This window comes from Emiliania huxleyi (assembly GCF_000372725.1).
Source record: "Emiliania huxleyi CCMP1516 unplaced genomic scaffold EMIHUscaffold_236, whole genome shotgun sequence".
NCBI classification, from domain to species: domain Eukaryota; phylum Haptophyta; order Isochrysidales; family Noelaerhabdaceae; genus Emiliania; species Emiliania huxleyi.
In genome coordinates, this window is record NW_005200282.1 from 1 (window position 1) to 18786 (window position 18786).

General features: G+C 65.5%; 4 protein-coding genes across 4 annotated transcripts; 2 read left to right on the forward strand and 2 right to left on the reverse strand.

The window, feature by feature from the left end:
• Positions 1 to 362: 362 nt before the first annotated feature.
• On the reverse strand, positions 363 to 1230 carry EMIHUDRAFT_443372 (NADH ubiquinone oxidoreductase B22-like subunit; the record flags this gene model as incomplete). The annotated part of the gene is made up of 4 exons (XM_005779105.1): positions 363 to 595; positions 761 to 882; positions 923 to 941; positions 1097 to 1230. 4 exons carry the CDS (start codon positions 1228 to 1230, stop codon positions 484 to 486), a joined length of 387 nt encoding a protein of 128 aa, XP_005779162.1. The 3' UTR covers positions 363 to 483.
• A 9276-nt stretch (positions 1231 to 10506) lies between these two features.
• EMIHUDRAFT_424280 (hypothetical protein) lies at positions 10507 to 12164 on the forward strand. The gene is made up of 2 exons (XM_005779106.1): positions 10507 to 11353; positions 11451 to 12164. The coding sequence occupies exons 1-2, from the start codon at positions 10520 to 10522 to the stop codon at positions 12033 to 12035; spliced, it is 1419 nt and encodes a 472-aa protein (XP_005779163.1). The 5' UTR covers positions 10507 to 10519; the 3' UTR covers positions 12036 to 12164.
• A 1837-nt stretch (positions 12165 to 14001) lies between these two features.
• On the forward strand, positions 14002 to 16345 carry EMIHUDRAFT_443376 (hypothetical protein). The gene is made up of 7 exons (XM_005779107.1): positions 14002 to 14067; positions 14138 to 14168; positions 14344 to 14586; positions 14731 to 14779; positions 14848 to 14945; positions 15018 to 15596; positions 15667 to 16345. Exons 3-7 carry the CDS (start codon positions 14458 to 14460, stop codon positions 16081 to 16083), a joined length of 1272 nt encoding a protein of 423 aa, XP_005779164.1. The 5' UTR covers positions 14002 to 14067; positions 14138 to 14168; positions 14344 to 14457; the 3' UTR covers positions 16084 to 16345.
• A 316-nt stretch (positions 16346 to 16661) lies between these two features.
• On the reverse strand, positions 16662 to 17694 carry EMIHUDRAFT_236522 (hypothetical protein; the record flags this gene model as incomplete). Its single annotated transcript, XM_005779108.1, has 3 exons — positions 16662 to 17024; positions 17087 to 17435; positions 17681 to 17694. The coding sequence occupies 3 exons, from the start codon at positions 17692 to 17694 to the stop codon at positions 16662 to 16664; spliced, it is 726 nt and encodes a 241-aa protein (XP_005779165.1).
• Positions 17695 to 18786: the final 1092 nt, after the last annotated feature.

Below are 18786 nucleotides of genomic sequence, written 5' to 3' on the forward strand. Positions count from 1 at the left end.
CAGCGCGCGCTGCAGAAACCGAGAGCTCCGCCGGCGGCGGCGTGCCTCGAAAGCCTGCCGCAGCATCTTGCCGTTGACCGACCACGGCAGGTTGGAGCAGAAGATCTGCGTCTTCGACAGAGGGCGCTGGTCGAGAGGCGTGCTCATCGCGTGGCTGTAGAGCTGGCTGTGGGGGCACGTATTAGGGTTGGGTGCACTCTTTTTTCTTTTTCCGGTAGGCGGTCGAGCGGGCGGGCGTCAGGACCGGGCGAGGCGGCGGGCGGCGGGCGAGGCGCCAGGCGGGACGGCTGCTGGCGCAAGTGCGCATGGGGGAGACGGCGGCGCGGGTGGCGAGCGCACGCGCAGACGGGAGGGGGGCGGAGTCGATTGACACTTTAAAATTTTAGGCGGCGGTTCGAAGCAGCGCCAGCGGCCCGGTCCCGGCAACATGCGACGTCGCGCTGCGCGCCAAGTCCTCCCGTCTCACCTCCTCCGTCCGCGCGGCTAGGGGTGGTAGTCGTTAGGTTCCGGCACGCCGAGCCAGCTGGGCATCGCCGTCACGTTTGGAGGGAAGCCCGGCTGTGTGGTGGAGGAGAGGTTGTGCCAGCGCATGTACCTTAGGGGTGGGTCGGGACAGGGGTGGAGGGAGGGGGCGGGGAGGGGGTTCCGCAGCGCGGAGTGGGGGCGGGCGGGCGGGCGGGGGGGCGGCGGCGCCGCGGGGCGATGGTGGTGGTGGCGGTGGTGTGCGTGTGTGTGGTGGGGGGGGGGGGGGGGATTTCACTTTGAGCCGCCCGGGTCGGTCGGGATCGTATACGGGTCCGGGTGCATCATGGCCTTGAGCTTCGCCTCGCCCGCCGCCACCAGCTTCTCCACCTGCTTTGCGTCCTGCACGTGCCGGTTCGCCTGCGGCGCAAGCGCAAGCGCGGGCGCGGCCAGAGTGAACGAGAGCGAGGGAGTGTCGCCTACACGAGAAGTGGCAGCCGCGCGCGGCGCTTGATATTGTGTGACGGGAAAGCGGCGGACGCGGAGGCGGCAGCAGCAGCGCGGCTGACGCCGCCCGGACCATCTCGTCCGTAGAGGCTGCGCCGCGCCGCGCGTGGCTTGTGTGGCTCAGCACGCCCGCGCCTCAAATTCGGCGCGGAGGTCAAAGCCCTTTTTGATCCAGAGGTCGCGGTGGACGCACCAGTTGAGCAGGTTCTTGAGCGAGTGGCGGTACAGCTTCTTCACGCGCAGGACGTGCGCGGAGCTCATGCGGGCGCCGAGCCGGGCGGGTACCTAGCGGCGAGAAAAAGAATTCTCGCACTCTGGCACGAACTAGCACCACAAAAGGCACAGCAGACAACGGCCCCTTATGGGCCGTCGAAGAGGCCGTCATACTCCTCCGGCCTCGCCCCCCCTTCCCAACCCTCCCCTGGCTCAGGCTCCTCATCCTCGCGGCGCGCAGTGCGCACCCCGCCCCGCGAAGACGAACCCTTCCGCCGGCGTGCCTCGCGGGACTGCCGCCCGCTGCCGCCGCCCTTCCCCCCCTCCGCTGCCCGCGCCGCCTTCTCCGCCGCCCGCGCGCCGCTAGGTACCCGGCCGCGGTGTAGTTTACGTAACTACACTACCGCGCAATGTCCAGCGCGGTCGACCCAAGGCCGCCGAGGTGCAAAAAAGACACATCCGCACACACCTCATAGCGTAACCCGCCACCATGCCGCCGCCTCGATGGTTTCGGTGCCGCAGCCCCTCTCACGCACCCGCTTCTTCTCATCATCACGCGCTCTCAGCACATCCAACTGCGGCTCCTTTTCCATCTCCACGAGCCGAGCAATTCATGATTGCAGAGCAAGTGGCGTGTGGCCGCCGTCGGCTCACGCGTGTGTGCCTCATGGTGGGCCTGGGAGGGGTGCAGACACATGAGGGCAACGGCGCCAGCACCCCTCGCATCCCACCTCTCACACGGCCGGCCTCCTCCCGCTCCCGCAGGCTACTTTGGACGAGCTGCGCAGCAGCGCTAGTCTCGGGCGCCTCCTCTCGCTCCTCGTGTCTCAAGCATGTCCCTCTCTGGCGCCAACCACTTCAAGCGCGCGTGGCCCCGCATCCTCTCGTTCGCGGCGTTCTTTGCGGAGCTGCCCGGCGGCATGCCGGCCCACCTGCCGCCAGTCCCGAAGCCGCTGCCCGAGGGCATGCGCCGCGGGCAGCGCTCCCGCTTCTACCTCTTTCATTACCCCTCGCCCCACTCTGCCAAGCACGGCGGCTACGTCACGGACGAGGGGCACGCGACCGACGAGACGACACGTATGCTCGAGCGCGCCGTCAACTCCTCCCACAACAGCGTCAACCTCACCTTCGACCAGCACTTCGACTACATCGCCGACATCTACGACGGCCCACATCCCTTCAAGGTCGGCAAGGTCGACTTCACGTTCGACAAGCACTTCTACAACTCCAAGAAGCTCAACCCGAAGCAGATGGCCGACTGGCGCGCAGGGAAGGTCGACATCCTGAAGAACATCATCGTCGACGAAATCGTCGAGCGCGGCCGCGTCGGCGCCGACGTCCTCGTGACCGGCGTGCAGGCACAAAAGTGGTGGCCAAGCCTCCTTGCGGAGGCGGTCCCGCTCGCGCGCGAGGAGGCGCGCGTGATCCTCGGCCTCGCCGACCTGCCGCCGTTCGACCTCGCTTTCCCCTCCGAGCAGCGCGGCGAGCTCCCCTCCCTCCCCGACGACGCCAAGTGCGCTGACTCTGAGGTCCAGCACCCTTGTGGGGCGCTCAAATGCATGTCCCCCGGCCACCGGGCCCGGGTCGACGCCGCGATCCAGTTCGCGCAGCGCGGCGTCCTCCCGGAGGACGCCATCGTTGAGTACTTCCAGGCCCTCTCCCCCAAGCACGGCAACTTCAACGACACGGAGCGCAAGCAGCTGCAAGCCGACGCCAAGGCGCTGAGCCGCTTTCCAGACACTTCCTAGGCGCTTCCCGCTCCTCCCCCACCTTTCCACGCCCCTTGTCTGCCGCCCGATCCAGGCGCTGGCGGGGGGCTACGACGGGCCGTCGCCGCTGGACAAGGAGCTGACCGAGGAGCAGAAGAAGGCGCGGACCGAAGCCATCTCCAAGGAGCAGAGCATGCGGTCGCGTGGCGGCAGCAAGGTGGTGAAGGCGGCGGCGGACGCGGCAGCGGTCGGCCACGAGGAGGCGGTGGGGAGGCTGGAGGAGATCAAGACGCAGAAGCAGGCGAGTGGCTCGGCGCTCGGCTCGGCGTACGGCTCGGCGAACGGCTCGGCGCACGGCAAGGTGAACGGCAAGAAGGGCGCGAAGAAGATTAGGGAGGACGCCGCAGGCACCCCCCCCCACCCTCACACACGCGCACCCGACAGCCCTAAAAGGCTAAGACCCCTCCCTTTCCGTTGCAGCCGAGCGGCCGCCGATCGCTTGGGTGAAGATCCGTCTGCTGAGCGGCGGGGGGGCTGTGTCGTGCCCCGTGCGCCGCGGTTCCAATCAGATCAGGAAGAACTCCGCGGGGCACCAGGTTGTCTACCCCGGAACCTGCAAGACCACGCTCGGGCACTACCCGATCTCCTTCCCGAGGTGCGGGCGCGCAAAGGGCGAGTACATCGTCATCAAGGGCACCAAGGTCGCCGTCATGGTGGACGACTACACGCCACACCCCCCCCCCCCCCTGAGCTCGACTCACCCTCCTCTCCGCGTCTGAGAGAGAGAGAGAGAGATCTGAGGGAGCGACAACCGGACAAGCGTCGCAGAGCGTAGGAGATCAGTCTGTCTGAGAGAGGAAGCGCGGTTGACATAGGGGCGAATTTTCTCGGGAACACCGCTGCGAATGGCATGACGACTTTTCATTGAGTTTGAGAGATGAGGACGCACATTCAAAGAGAGGGAAAGAAGAATTCGTTGCGCGGGGAGGCCCGCGCCTGCCCCCGTGCGCCGTGGCACCCCTCTCCTTAAAATTTTTATAAAATCCCTGTGTGGTGACGGAGGATTGGCTCGAAAAAAGAATTTAGATACGTTTTCTTTCTTTTGCTGCGGGAAACTCGACGCACGATTCCATACCCCGACACGAAATAAAGGATTTTTTACGTGCCAGCAATAAATAAACGGAGGTACCGCTGCGAGAAAAAGAATTTCGGTGGCCAACTACATTCAGTCCGAGCCTGACGCGAGGTGGCATGAAGGTTGCAGCGAGAATCGGCGAGAGACTGCGAAAAGAGATAGGAAGAGGCAGACTCCCTAGGGTGGGCGACGGCTAGCGCATCACACTCCTCTCCTTAAAATCCCTGTGTGGTGGCGGCGTGCCGTCCTCCCATCCCTCCCTTGGGTTGTCTGTTTTCTTTCTTTCTTTCGTCCGAGCCTGACTGTTCTTCACCTTCCTACACATACATACATTCATCTTCTGGTGCTTAGCCCCGTGCAACAGCGGTCCGGCAGGCTGCCCCCAAGGCCCCCCGGGCCGCTGCGGGTTTGGGAGTTATGGGCCTTATGCTTAGGCACAGCTTCGGCGATGGCAGCCCCTCTGTGGGGTGTTGCATAGGCAGGGAGTCTCCCCCGCTGGTCTCCTCCTTCCCATTTTTCTTTTCTTTTGAGAGCAGAACGCCGGGTTTGTCTTGTATGTGCGTGTCGGGCCTGGGTGTACGTGCGGAGCAGAGGGGGGTGGGGGTGTGCGGGGCAGAAGCTCAACGTCGGTCGGGGCTTGTCGAGGCTGAAGAACACAAGGGGGGAACGAGGAGGGGGGAATGGGCGGTCGGCGATGGGGTATGATGCAACCGGCGTACCGGGGTAGTCGTCACACACCCTCCTGCCTCAAAAGGGGCGGCGGGGCTGTCCCGGAAAGTGAGAAACGCCGGGCAGCGTGACGCACAACTTTACCCTCCCATACGTGTTGGGCTCCTCCTTGAGCGACACAACCGTCGGCGCCGCGCTATCGCGGCGCCCCGCAGTCTACACGCCTCAGGCGCACCCCTGAAGGCGCCATGAGCGCGCAGGCACATAGCAGCGCCGCGCCAAAAGGTCATTCCCTCGGCCCGACCCGTGGCTCCACCGCGGCTGCAGCGGTCCGCTCACCTGCACAGGGCAAAAACGTGTAGCTTAACACGAGTTGTGACAATCGGTGCTGGCGGAGGCCTCATCGCCGCGAATGCTGCCAGTCTCAGCGGGATCTGACGTCGCGTTCGAGGTGTGCGTTGGCGGAGGGGTCGCATATGGCTGAGAGAGGCAGAGGGGCAGCAGGCGGGTGGTGGGGCGGCACCTGTTGCTGCCATAGGCAGCGCCGAGCCGCGGCGGAGTCGCTCCGTAGGTCCGCGTTGAGCCACATGAGTGCGCCGACCCGTCGCGAGGCGCCTGCGCGGGGTGATGTCCCGCGCCGATGGCTGAGTACGGCTACGCGCCCGGCGTGCGTGGTGCGAGCGGGCTTGCGCGAAAAGGGGCGGTGCGAGCAATGGCGCGGCGCTATGCCGCTTGCCCCCCCTTGCCCCCACCACTTTGTGTGTGTGTGGAGAAATGTACCTCGTTACCTTTCCCGCTCAGCTCCTCAGACCTCACTCGTAAAAATGGTACTGCTGGCCGCCCGCCACCTCCTCACCATCCGCCGCAGCGCGATCGCAGCCAGCGCACACGTGGCAACGATGAGGATCACAACAAAGCCGGTGAGAGCAACGCCTGCGAAAACACAAAGAGGGTCCGTCCAGCGAAAAGTGCCGAGCCGCGGTGAAAGCTCACGGGTCGCGCCAGCGAGCGCAAAGCTTGGCCAGTCTCGGCCAATCTCGGCCAATCTCGGCCAATCTCGGCGAGGGCGACGCCTGCGCTCTCCCTCTCCTTGCGCATCGGCTCGCTCTCGACCAGCAGCACCTGCGAGTGCGGACGGCGTCTCTTCACAACTCCAGCTGTGAACAGGCGGTCTGGAGCAGGGGAGGAGGCTGCGAGTGTGGACGGCGTCTCTTCACACCGACCTGTGTGTATACCTCCTGTGCCCCTTCCTCTCCCTTACCCCTGCGTCTAGTTAGGCCAGACTGCTCGCGCGTCTCTCGCTATCTCGGCGCTATCTCGCACCATCAACCCAACCACCAGAAGGCAAAACACGATCACCCCGATCTCGACGCAGACAGCGCAGGCTCGGCCAGACAGCGCGTGCCGCCGGTCAAAGGCGATGCGCCGCCGGACGGAGATCTGGTACGCGTGGCCGCCTATTCGCAGCTGTCGGCTGGCCTTCGTTTGTCCACAGCAGGGCGGAGACCTGGCGCGCGTGGACGCCGGCGAGGCGGTAGGCCGACACGAGCCGCTTCCCCGCGGGCGTGCGGCGAAGCCGGTCAAAGTCGGCCTCGCTCATCGGGCCTGCGGTGTGGATGCGGTGAGATGAGAGAGGCCGACGAGAGCTCTCTCACGGTGAGTGGCGAGTGCGCCGCAGCAGATTGCGGTGGAGACGATGTTCGAAGCTCCAGATGAGAGGCGAATCGCGCACCGTCAGTGCGGCCAGTCTCGCTGCGCGCGTAGTATCCGTCCATTGGCCACTACGCCGGAGGCGACGCTAACAAGCCGTCGAGCACAGATAAACGCGCTTCTCCGAGCACGCTCTGGGTTCGGGCTCCTTGCCGTCTGGGGGTCCCCTCTCCGCTCGAGGGACCAGTCCGAGCTTGGCTGTTCTTCACCTTCCTACATACATACATACATCGGGGTGCCGCTCGGGGTGCCACGGACCTCCAGTACTGTGTTTTTCTCCGGGACCAGCCGGGTTAGGAGGAGAGCGCTTCGCCCCACCCATACAGACAAAACAAAATTTATGTCCCACCATGCAGAGCGCATCTCTCTCTCTGTTGTGCGAGGCGTGAACCGCGCCATTCGCTCTCACCTGGCAACCCTGTCTGCACGTCTCGCGCGCGCGTGAACAGGGCTCCAGGCCCCAAATGACGTGTGAGTGTTAGATTTGTTTGGTATTGCTAAAAATCTCTCTCTCCCATACAGTTGTAGGCGCAGGGCTCGACCGGGCATGCAGTGGCAAACAAAGTAAGTGAGCTCGCCGCGTTATTTAGGCTCCAGGCTCGCAGCAGCTTGGGAAGGGTCAGGCATGGCGCGGCCACGAGCGATTGGTAGCGCGCGCGGGAGAAGCGCGGCTAAACAGGCCGTGCCAGGAAAAGAGAATTTTACAACAAACTCCCTCGCACGACACCTGGGCACGGGACTGCGCGCACTGGCACTAACAGTGGTGTGTGGTGAGTGTGTGTTAAAACTTCTGATGCCATGCGTGACCTAGTAGTGTCCCCAGCTATGGGCGTGTCCACGTTGGAGCCAGGTGTGGTGTGGACGCGAGAATAGCTCCGCCGTTCATGGAGGCAACCGATGCGAGAGTCGACTGGTGTGTGTCGTCGTGGTTTCGTATCAAGAATACTCACTCACTCACTGGCACTAACACAGGGAGTCTGCCTCCTCCTATCTCTCTTCGCAGTCTCTCGCCGCTTCTCGCTGCAACCTTCATGCCACCTCGCGATCGTCCCACTCTCGTCGTGCTCTCCCTTGTCACTTCCTCCTCTGTCGCGTCGCTCTCTTCTGCCTCGTCCTGCGACGCCGCCGCCTGCCGGTCCCTTGTTCTCGCGGCTTCTAGGCAGGAGGAAAGGGCGCCGCGTTATCACGCCTGGATTTCTTTTCTTTAGCCTTCCCTTCAATTAAAAAAGACCGGCATCGACGGCGAACTCGAGACCCTTGAGGGTTTTGGGGAAATGCTCTCCAGAGACTTGAGTTGTAAAATCGAATAAACAAGAACAACAAAAAGATTTTACAACGAGGCACGCGGGAGGCTGGCGCGCACTATTTATTTCTTTCTTTCATAAAGAAACAACCTGCTCGCCAGAAGTTCACATCGACAACGATTGTCAAATCATTTTTTCTCAGATCATACATATCATTTTAACTGCTGCGGGAGACTAGTCGGGAAAGAATTATTTACAACAAAACTCCCTCGCACGGGAGAACAAAACAAAAACAGAGAGAGAAAGAAGAATCTTACAAGGAAAGAAGAAAGACTGCGCCAAAACTCTAAATTTAGACAGGCACGACGCGGGTGCGGACTTGGGCGCGTGCTGGCACTCCTAACATGGTAGTGCCAACTTTTCGGCCCTTTCCGCCTTTCGCTCACTCACACCTCACTGCCCCAGACCCCACACCTCGATCTTCTTGGGCAGCAGCTGGTTCGACAGGTCCTCTCCGTGGCCTAGGCAGCCGGTCCCGCCTTGGCCCCAGGTAAAGACGGCGCCGTCGGCGGTGACGGCGATGCTGTTCGCGGCTCCAGCCGACGTCGCGACGACGCGCTGGCCAGCAAAGGCCTCGACCTTCTTTGGCAGCAGCTGGCGCTGCTCATCGCCGTGGCCCAGCTGGCCAAAGCCTCCCCAACCCCAGCTCCAGACAGCACCGTCGGCGGTGAGGGCGAGGCTTTGGCGGGATCCTGCGGACACGGCGACGACACGCAGCCCAGCAAAGGTCTCGACCTTCTTCGGCTGCCGCTGCTCCTGCCCGTCGCCGTGGCCCAGCTTGCCATCGTCTCCTGCGCCCCAGCTCCAGACGGCTCCGTCGGCGGTGAAGGCGAGGTTGTGGCTGCTTCCAGCCGACACGGCGACGACGCGTTGCCCAGCCAAGGCCTCGACCTTCTTCGGCAGCAGCTGGCGTTGCTCGTCGCCGTGGCCCAGCTTGCCAGAGTCTCCCCAGCCCCAGCTCCAGACGGCGCCGTCGGCGGTGAGGGCGAGGCTGTGGCTGCCTCCAGCCGACACAGCGACGACGCGCTGCCCAGCGAAGGCCTCGATCTTCTTGGGCAGCCACTGGTGCTGCGAGTCGCCGTGGCCCAGTCGACCAGAGTCTCCCCAGCCCCAGCTCCAGGCGGCTCCGTCGGCGGCGAGGGCGAGACTGTGCACGGCTCCAGCCGTAACAGCGACGACGCGCTGGCCAGCAAAAGCCTCGATCTTCTTCGGCTGCCACTGGGCCCGCTCGTCGCCGTGGCCCAACTGGCCGTCGCCTCCAAAGCCCCAACTCCAGACGGCGCCGCCGGCGGTGATGGCGAGGGTGTGCGCGGTTCCAGCCGACACGCTCACTGCGCGCTCGCCGCCCAGCATCGACGGGAGGCGGGTCGGCGTGTTGAGCTGCGTCACGCCCTCGCCGTGCCCGAGCAGTCCTGGAAAGTAATACGGCGCTGAGCCGCACGACGAGAGCCGCCCCTCGCCGTCGATGAAGAGGCTGTGCCGACCACCTGCCGCCGCCCTCGCCGGCGGGTTGGCCTCGCACAGCAAGGCCGAACAGCACAGCCACCGCACGGGGCAGCCCTCGCCCTCTGGCTGCGCCGGCAGCTCGTAGCCGCGCTCTTGCGCCCGCAAGCGGATGCCCTCCTTCGCGAGTGAGGCGTGGAAGAGCAGCGAGACGGCCGCGGCGCGAGCGATGTCGGCGGGGTCGCAGCGAGAGAGGGCGCGCACGAGGAGCTCCGTGGGGAGGTCGAGGAGGCGGGCGGGGGGCGGCTTGTCTGGGACGGGAGTGGCGGTGGTGGCGGCTGGGGCGAGGCGGCGCGAGCGGCGGCGCGGCGGGGCAGACATCGCGAGAAAAAGAATTTCACAAGCAAAGGCGAGAAAAAGAACTCTGCCGATGCCGAAACGCGAGGGACCGCGGGGGAATGCTAGTGGGATGGGGGGCTCTAAGGGGAAGGGAGCGGGGGGCGCCCAGTAGGGCGCCGGCGCCCCAGCGTCTGTATCCCTCTTTTTGGTATACCAAAAAAACGTCGCGCCGTCCAACGGTCTGCTGCCCCGCGCAGCAACCGTCGGGCGACGACCCGGGGGCCAAAAACCCGGCGACGACGGCGCTCTGGATGGGGCGTGACCTCCTGCCTCCAACCTCCTTCCTTTTTGAGCAGGTGTGACGCCGCGCGAGCGACGCTCCGAGATCGCCCGAGATAGCGCGGCGCGGCCCCGAGATCGCCCGAGATAGCGCGAGATCGCCCGAGATAGCGCGGCGCGGCCCCGAGATCGCCCGAGATCGCGCGAGATCGCCCGAGATCGCGCGGCGCGGCCCGGGGCGGGGTGGATGGGTTGGGAGCGAGGGGGCGGAAGTGCTCAGTGCGGTAGATTGGCGAGCTCGAGGCGCGTGAGCCGGACCTGTGAGCCGGACCACCCCCTCTTGTTATCTGCGTTGTTGAGCCAGGACTCAACATACATACTCGGGCTTGCAATCCCAAACTGTCACTCCCCTTTCTCCCGGCCGAGGTGGGGCGCGCGCGGGGGCGGCGGGTGTGCGGCGAGTGTGCGGGATGTCTGTGGGCCCGAGAGCGATATGCCATGTCCGCCTTGCGTTGTTTCATAACATCGAAGGCTAAGCTCAAAAAAAGAGACCAGGTCGCCTTCCCCTCATGCTCTCAGCTGGCACTCGCGTGAGGCTGCTCGGCTTGACCGGCCGACCAGAGCTAAACGGCCAGGAGGGCACGATGGAGCGGCTCATTCCGTCGACCGGCAGGTACAGCGTTCTGCTCAGCATCGGAGAGAGCGTATCCGTGAAGGCGTCAAACCTGGAAGCGTGCGAGCACGAAGAGATGGTGACGGTCAACGGACTTTGTTACTGCACACCACACCGCCTCGAGTGCTGTGGCGCCTGCTTCACGTCCCACAACATGACGAATCGGCTCGCAGAGCTGGGGTACGCCAGCGCCGATGAGCCAGAGAGCCGCCGGATGATGCGGCAGGCGGAGCGGCTGTGCGAGGCCGAGGCGGCCAAGAACCAGCCTCCCCGCCGCGCCCCACCGAAACCCGGCCAGGCGAATCCGCCGAAGCCAGACAAGGTTGATCGGTCGCAGCGCATCGCCGAGGGCTTGGACCCCTCGCGCCTGCCGAAGTGGACCGGAGACCTCGCAGGCGCTTTCCACGCGGCCTTCTCCTTGGACGAGGTCGTGGCCTCGCATGCCAACCCTCCGGCAGCGGGCAGCGACTTGTCGTTCGAGGTCCGCACGACGTTGCACTGCATCGCCCAGAGGTGCGAGGAGCCGGCGGCTCGGCGTCAAATCGGGTGTCCCGAGCCTGGACGGGGCCGTGAGACGACGCGCTTTGTGATCCAGGACGAGTCGCAGTCGACCAACATCGCGATCGATTGCATCGATGTGGTCGAAGCCGAGGCCGACGACGCCGTCTCAATGGACCGGCGGAAGCCGGTTCTCGTAGTGCGGTGGCTGTACGGTTCAGCCTCCAACCTGCGGGCCTCACTCCAGGCCATGCAAGCCATTCTCCTTCCAGGGATGCAGTTCGACAGCTTCAACACGGACGAGCGGGAGGTTGCGGTGTTCAAGCAGATGCTCGAGGCGAACGCGAAGCTGCTCGACGAAAACTACGTCGCCCGTGCGTCGCGTGGCTTGCCCAGCGGCTGGCGCATCAGCGTGCGTGCGCCCCGCTGCCACTTGTGACTTGCCCAGCGGATGCGTGCGCCACTCCCTATAGCCCAGAGCTCCCTGAATCGTACGACCGCGTGCGCAGGCCTTGCAGCCGATCATGTCCCTCCGCAGCGGGGAGACGAGCGCCTGCCCGGTATGCGGCAAGAGCGCGCTGCTGACGTGCTCGCGCTGCAAAAAGCAAGCCTATTGCTCGAAGGAGTGCCAGCGCTCGGACTGGAAGCAGCACAAGAAGACGTGCAAGGCACCAGAGGCGGCAACCGACGCGGACATCATTGATGTGGATCTGCGCATCGACCCGGACACCGGCTTGCACGGCTTCTGCATGGGCGCTGAGTCGGCAACCTCGGCAATGTCGCGATGTAGGCGGACGGAGCGAACAGGCATGGCGGGCAGCCATCTACTCGAAGACAAGGTGTACGTCGTGAAGGTGCAGACGCCGCCACACGAGGGTCCGCTGCTCTGCTACGACGCGACACGCCAGTTCCAGCTGTACATCACAGACGAGGCGTGCGCGGAGAAGCGGCGGCTGACTGAGCTCATCCGAGCCAAGGGCGTGTCCGGCAAGGTTGCTATGGGCGGGTCTCGCAAGGCGTACTTCAACGCCTACCGCACAGGGTCGACGATGAAGCTGCTCATTCACGAGCTGCTGCCGCTGCAGGCATGGTGACCTTGGGGCTTGGGGCTTGGGGCCGCGCGTGAGTGCGGAGCGGCGGTTGGTCTTGCTGGGGGTGTGTCAGTCTCGGCGATGCTGTGAGTGGCTCCGAACGTGTGTAACTTTGTAATGGAACTTATAGAGAAACAAACTGGGAAGCCACGCCCCGCAAAAAGATCAGCTACCGTCCTACTAGTTGCACTAAAGCACTAATCAGCCGAAAACTTGGAGTGCAGTCAGTCATCAACCTCACATCCCGCGCCGGGGGCACTTGGAGCACTTGGCCCTTGGAGCACTCGGCAGGAGAGAGAGAGAATTCTTGATACGAAACCACGACGACACACACCAGTCGACTCGCATCGGTTGCCTCCATGAACGGCGGAGCTATTCTCGCGCCCACACCACACCTGGCTCCAACGTGGACACGCCCATAGCTGGGGACACTACTAGGTCACGCATGGCATCACAGAAGTTTTATCTCTGGGCCCCGAAAGGCATCTCTAGCAGTGTCGCTACGCATGCCCCCTCCCCTCCTGGGCGCATGCGCCTCACGTCTCGCCAGAGCATAAGCCCTTGGCGTGTGGCGAGACGAGTTTTTCGCCATCGCAGCGAGCAGCAAGCCGCCCGCCGCAAACAGCCGGAGGCATCGCCACGGCACTGGCTGCGCCGCGGTCCCGCACCCGTCGACGCAGCTCCCCCCGCGGAAGACCGCGCGTAGCAACGTCTTGACGATCGAGATGAGCGTGCCTGAAGCTCGCCCACCTACTGCCCCTGAGAGTTGGTTATTGAGTGGGATCAGCTCCCCCCCTTGGGATCGAAGCCGCCACAACCTCACACCCAACATCCCAGGCGGGATCAGAAGGGGACTCCACACCGGACACCGCCCGGGCACAGCCCCCCTACCCGTCGGATCGCACAGAGGGCCCCCTCGGAGCAGCCCACACACAATCACGCATCGGCAGATTGAGTGCCTGAGTCAGGCAGACAGCACAGACAAGAGGAGAGAGAGGAGAGAGAGAGAGAGAGAGAGGAGAGAGGAGAGGGTGAGGGTGTGAACACACGTGAGGAGTGGGGGAGGGTGTCTGTGGTGGGCTGTAGTCCTACTACGTGGTTAGAACCACGCGCCCCTCAGGAGCTTAAGGTAGAGCTGAGCGTCCAAGACGCCTCGGTGCCTCCCACCGGCGTGAGACCATCCTCTCTCTCTCTCTCTCTCTCTGCACTCGGCACTCGCGTTTTTTTCAGCCACCTTGTTGGACTGACGGAGATCGGCCCCCATCGCGCCGCCAGATGCCACGGCCCATCGTTCCCTACAAGGATCTGCCCGCCAAGTCGCCAGCACCGCCGCAGCCGACAGCGCCGCAGCCTTCGAAGCATTATCTCGAGCTCAAGCGCAACCAGTCCGCCGCTGCCGGCGCCGCTCCGGCCCGCGCCAAGAGGAGGAGCGAGAGTGCCGAGCTGCCGCGGTCTCCCGACGGGTACGCGCGTCTGCACGACCCTGCGCCCTCGCCTGTTTCGAGCGTCGAGTCGAGCCCGGCGGCCGCTCGCGGCATCGGCGTCGCGAGGGACATGGGCGCGCTGCCGCGAGGCATGGAGCTGCTGTCTGGGCCGTCTCGGACGCTCTGCCTGGCGATCGGCTCGCTGGAGCGGTCGCCGGGCCTGCTCCGCTTCGTCCGCCCGCTCGCCTACTTCACCTTCTTCGCGATGATCGCCATGCTCGGCGCCGTGTCGCTGGCGTTCGTGTGGACGCCCGGCTACCGCTACTATGTCGCCACGCACCCGCTCAACCTGACCGCCGCGGAGCTGGTTGCGCGAGAGGAGCGGCTCGGCCCTGCTCTGCCGGAGGGGTGCCAGGCGTTCGAGAAGAACTCCGACCGCGTCACCGACACCTTCGCGACCGCGCTGGACGTCGCTCTCAAGACGCCGTTCGAGGTGGACGCGCTGCCGGCCGACCCGAGATTGCCCGAGATTGCCCGAGATTGCCCGAGATTGCCCGAGGTTAGGTGGACGCGCTGCCGGCCGACCCGCAGAAGCTCGGGCCGGGATCGCGGCTCCTCCTTCTCGACGCGCTGGTGGTGCCCCGAGAGTCCCCGAGATTACCCGAGATTGCGCGAGAGTAGGCTGCTGCTCGACGAGCTTGTGGTGGACGAGGTGCGCCAGACAAGAAGAGGAGCTCGGTGGGGCACGGGACGCGGCACAGACGGGAGCACACACGCCAGGCTACAGACACACGGGGGAGGGGCGCGGAGTGACGCAAGGGAGTCGGGGCGGCGGTGTGTGGCGTCCTCCGACGGCGCAGCGAGGCTGAGCTGCGTCGCAATCTCAGGTGCACCACGGGCGGTGGGTGTTTGGCGTCTGCTGGGACTCGCCCTGGTACCGCACGCTGCCCGACCAGGCCGTGCTGCGCCTGCGCCGGATCGGCCTGACGGCGACGCTGACGATGCGCGTCACGCAGTGGCTGCCGCTGGTTGGGTGGTGCCACGTCACGACGGGGCTGGCGACGGTGCGCGGGCTCGGCACCATCTACCTCGACGACGTCGACTTGGAGCACCTCGCGGAGCCGGTCCAGGTACGAATCGCCAGACACAAGAACGGCACAGCAACCGTAGGACTCCCACGCGCGTGCACTCAGCTCTGTCGCACGAAGAGGCTCCCAGAGCCGGACGCAGGAGCGGCACTGGCCAACACACACCCGCACCTGACGCACGAGCAGGCGTGCACCGGCGAGTTCGACCTTCACGTCGACTCGGTCACGCTGCACGGTTTGCCGGGCGCGCGCGGAGCTAAATGAATAGCTAAGGAGCATGACCAGCTGTTAATTCTGAGCTAGGCATGCCCGGCGCGCGCGGCCGAAAGTTCGACGTGACGAATACGGCGCGGAAGCAGCTGGCGGGCGTTGACCTGGCGTCACTTTTCCCCATCCAAGACGTTCTCTGCCACGGCGCGGGGGCGAGAGCACCCGAGAGGACCCGAGATCAACCCGAGATTGCGCGAGAGTAGGTCCTCTGCTACGGCGAGGGGGCGCACTCACTCGCGGAGCTGCGCGAGAAGCGCGAGGCGGAGGGCAAGCCGCCGCTGGCGACGCTGTCGGTGGAGGAGGTGGAAGCAGAGCTGGGCGCGGGCGGCGCGGTGCCGTTCGCCATGCTGCTCAATGCCCACGTGCGTGACGCGATGCCTCTGATCCACCTTGGCGCCAGCGTCGCGCTCGGAGGCGCGGCGGTGCTGGTGGCCGCGTCGCTCGCCGCGCTACTCTGCGCCGTCCTCGGCGTCGCGGCGTTCATCAACGAGTCTCCGCCGGCCATCCTGCGCGTTGGCCTCGCCGCCACCGCCGCCGCGTCGCTGCTGCTGCTGCTCGGGTGGTCGAACCCGTTTCCCGCCGCCGTGGGCTGCTTCGGCGCGCTCGTCCTGCTCGGCGCGTGGCGCGTGCTTGTCTGCGGCTTCGGGCAGCTGCGCGCGGCGCTCTGCTCTCCGTGGCGCGCGTTGCTGCTCGCCCTCAGTGCGGGCAGCGCCGCGTATGCGGGCAAGGCCGCGTACGCGCTGCTCGCGATCCGGAGAGACGTCGACGTTGAGCTGCCTGGGGCGCAGCTCGAGGACGGGTCCGAGTGCTCGACGAGATTGCCCGAGATCACCCGAGATTGCCCGAGATTAGGCGCAGCTCGAGGACGGGTCCGAGTGCTCGACGCTGGCCGACTGCACCACCGGCGAGAGGCCGCTGCTCCTGCTGGGCGGGCTCACGGCGGCGGCGGCGGGGATGGCGATCGCGCTCGCGCCGCTGTGCGTCGCGACCACGCTCTGGGGCCTCTGCTCTCTCGGCGGAGCCGTGGGCAAGGTTGCGCCTGAGGCGGCGGCGTCGCGCGACGCCGGCAAGGCCGCGAGCACGGAGGAGCGGATCCGCGCGCGGCTGGACGCGTTCGAGGCGCTCGACGGGCGTCTGAACGGGCTGCCCCGCTGCTACGTCTACATGCTCGCCGCCATCGCCCTCTCCGGCTTCGTGCTGGTGTTCCTCGCCCTGGAGTGGTCGCGCCAGCTCAACAGCCGCACGCACTACGCGGGCGCGCTGACGTGAGAGGCGTTGCGACGGGAGTCGCCGCCTCGATAGAAACCGTGGGCAGGGAGGCGGCGGTTGGGCGGCGGTTGATGGCCCCCGCCTCTCCCGCCACCTCACTGAACGGCTTGCCTGTTCCGCAGTGTGGTGCGTATCCGCCACAGCTCAAAGGGAGTGTCTCATCTCTCTCGCTCGTGGAAAGAGTTTGAGCGGAGGGTATGTCTGCGGTCGCTTTTGACGTTACTTTGTCGGTTGCGGTGTTACACGGTAGGTGTGTCACCTCACTAACGGCACGGAAACTGCTTCCTTCGGATCCCACCAACACAGATCACAGTTCACAGACTCTCTACTCAACTCTCTAACCCCGGTCCCCGGCAAATCTATCTAAGCGTATCAGGCCACACTCCGAAGTATGCCGCAGTATGGCGTGATCGCACCACGCCCTAGAGCCGTAAGTACAATATTCTAGCTCCCTGCGTCGGCAACAGCTAGGGAGCTGCCTCTGGCGCTTGAAACCGTGATCAGTAGCAAACGGTCTGAAGAAAAGGGGTAGCCGGTCGACTTGTGGTCTTCACGAAAACGTGCCAGGCCCGAAACGCTTACGCGCCCGAGAGGAGGCCTGCCTGGCGCGCGGGGAACACGCGGAACGCCCCGTGGGCGTCGAAGGGCACGGCGTAGCGCGAGGAGACGAGCATACGTGCGGGCTGGCCTCGCAGAAGAGAAATCATCGTGTCAGCGAAGGCGGGGACGCTGTTCTCGCGCGGCAGCACGCGGTGCGTGACGCGCAGCGACGGGGGGCTGGCGGCGCTGGCGCCGGCGACGAGCGCTTGCACGGCTTGCGTGAGGGCGCTGTGCTCCTCAGGGTGCATGAGGCGGAGGAGGGACTGGCCGTGGAGTTGCGATCGCGGGTAGCCAAACAGGTCGGCGGTCAGCGCTGCTTTGATGGTCCAATCTAGGCCCACCTATGAGAGAATGCACGTGAAGCCGCCCTCCACCGGTCTGCATCCCACTAAAGGCGAAGTACCAGCACGACGACGGACGCAGTCGCCTGGAGCAGCTCGATGGCGTCCACGCCCAAGTTCAAGGCCCCGTTGCTACCTCCAAGAGGCGCAGCGGAGGCCTCGACTTGGGTGCGCTGCCGCTGAACGAGGCGCACGTCGCCGGCGCACGCGTCAGGCCGCTCGCCCTTGGTGCGCTTTCGCGCATCCACGTGGATGGGCGGCGACGCGAGACAGGCGAGGGGTTGTAGCCCTTGAGGCGTGCTGACGGCGATGGTGACGAAGAGGTGGAAGGGGCGGTTGCCACAGTTGAAGGAAGTGTACTGCAGCAGCAGCGACGTGAAGGAGGCCTCGAGGGTCGCGCCCGACGTGCGACTCAGTCGACGGAGGCAGCACCCGCCGAGGCCCTGGTTGAGGGAGGCGGAGGATGCAGAGGCGGAGGCGGCGGCGGCGGAAGAGGAGGAGGGGGAGAGTGAGGGGGAGGTGGAGGCGGGGGCACCTGTGACGGCCCGCTACAAGAAGGGCGACTACCGGTTCGCGCGGGAGAAGAATTGCGACCTGCGTTTGCTCGACTTCGAGACGTGAACGAGCTAGCGTGCGGGGACAGCGGCATTGTGCACGGAGCTAAGTGCATTGCCGTTCTTAACGGAGTCGCTTAGGCGGCTCCGGTGGTGTGCCGGTGATAGTACTAGCACGCGCCAGTTCGCACCTGTGTCGAGCCTGTGTGCTGTGAGAGAGAGTTGTGTTGTTTGAATTCTTTCTCGAAACACGGCGTCGCCGCGACCGTCGCGAGCGTCGCCGCACACCAATCCTCGCTACCCAACAAGGATATCCACCTCGAGAACCTCGAGAGAGCGTCGCGAGCGTCGCCGCGGCCGATGTTGCCTATGCTCAGCCTCATTCTCGAAGTACCACTCCTCGGCACCACCGCTGCTATTTCGCACCCGCCCTCGCACCGCGCCGCCAGTGTGCGCCTCGCAGCATCCTCCGAGCGAGGAGCTAGGCTTCCAGCCGCCACTCCGCCGCCAGCGCTGCCACTTTCACCTCCCTGCCAGGTCCGCATCGACCGCCTGTCCTCCTGCGCGCACGCGCGGCACTGCTGCCGCCACGGCGACGGCTGCTTCACCAGCCCGAATCGGCAAGAGAAGCACTCGTCGGCTCAGTGCCGCCGCTTCTCCCACCCTTGCAACGACACCGACGAGTGGATCTGCCCGGCCGACGGTGCAGCTGCTCCGCCGCGACCCACGACGCCGCCCCCGCGGCCAGAGACGTCTCATCCGCCACCGCCAACACCGTCGCCTCCGCCGCCGCTGCAGCTACCGCACTCTCTGCCGCCGCCGCCGCCGCCCTCTGCGTCGTCACGCGCTGCTCCCTCGCCACCTCCGCCCTCGCCGTATCCTCCGCCGGGACGCCTCGACTCGCCGCCGCCGCCGCCGCCGCCGCCGCCGCCGCCCCAAGCGCCGCTGCCGCCTCCAGCGACGCTGCCGCCGTCACCGTCGCCGCTGCCGCCTCCAGTGGCGCTGCAGGCGTTACCGTCGCCGCCGGAACCGCTGCGGCGGACAAAGCTTTTGGCTGTCCCGTCGGCCTCGCCTGGCCCTGTCCTACCTGATAATGCTTGTACGACGGCGACTTCATGCACCGAGTCGCCGGCTTCCACGGAGGGATCCAGCACGACGACCGCGCGCCCTAGTCGTCGGCTCTCGGCTTGTGTAGAGGACGCCACGCT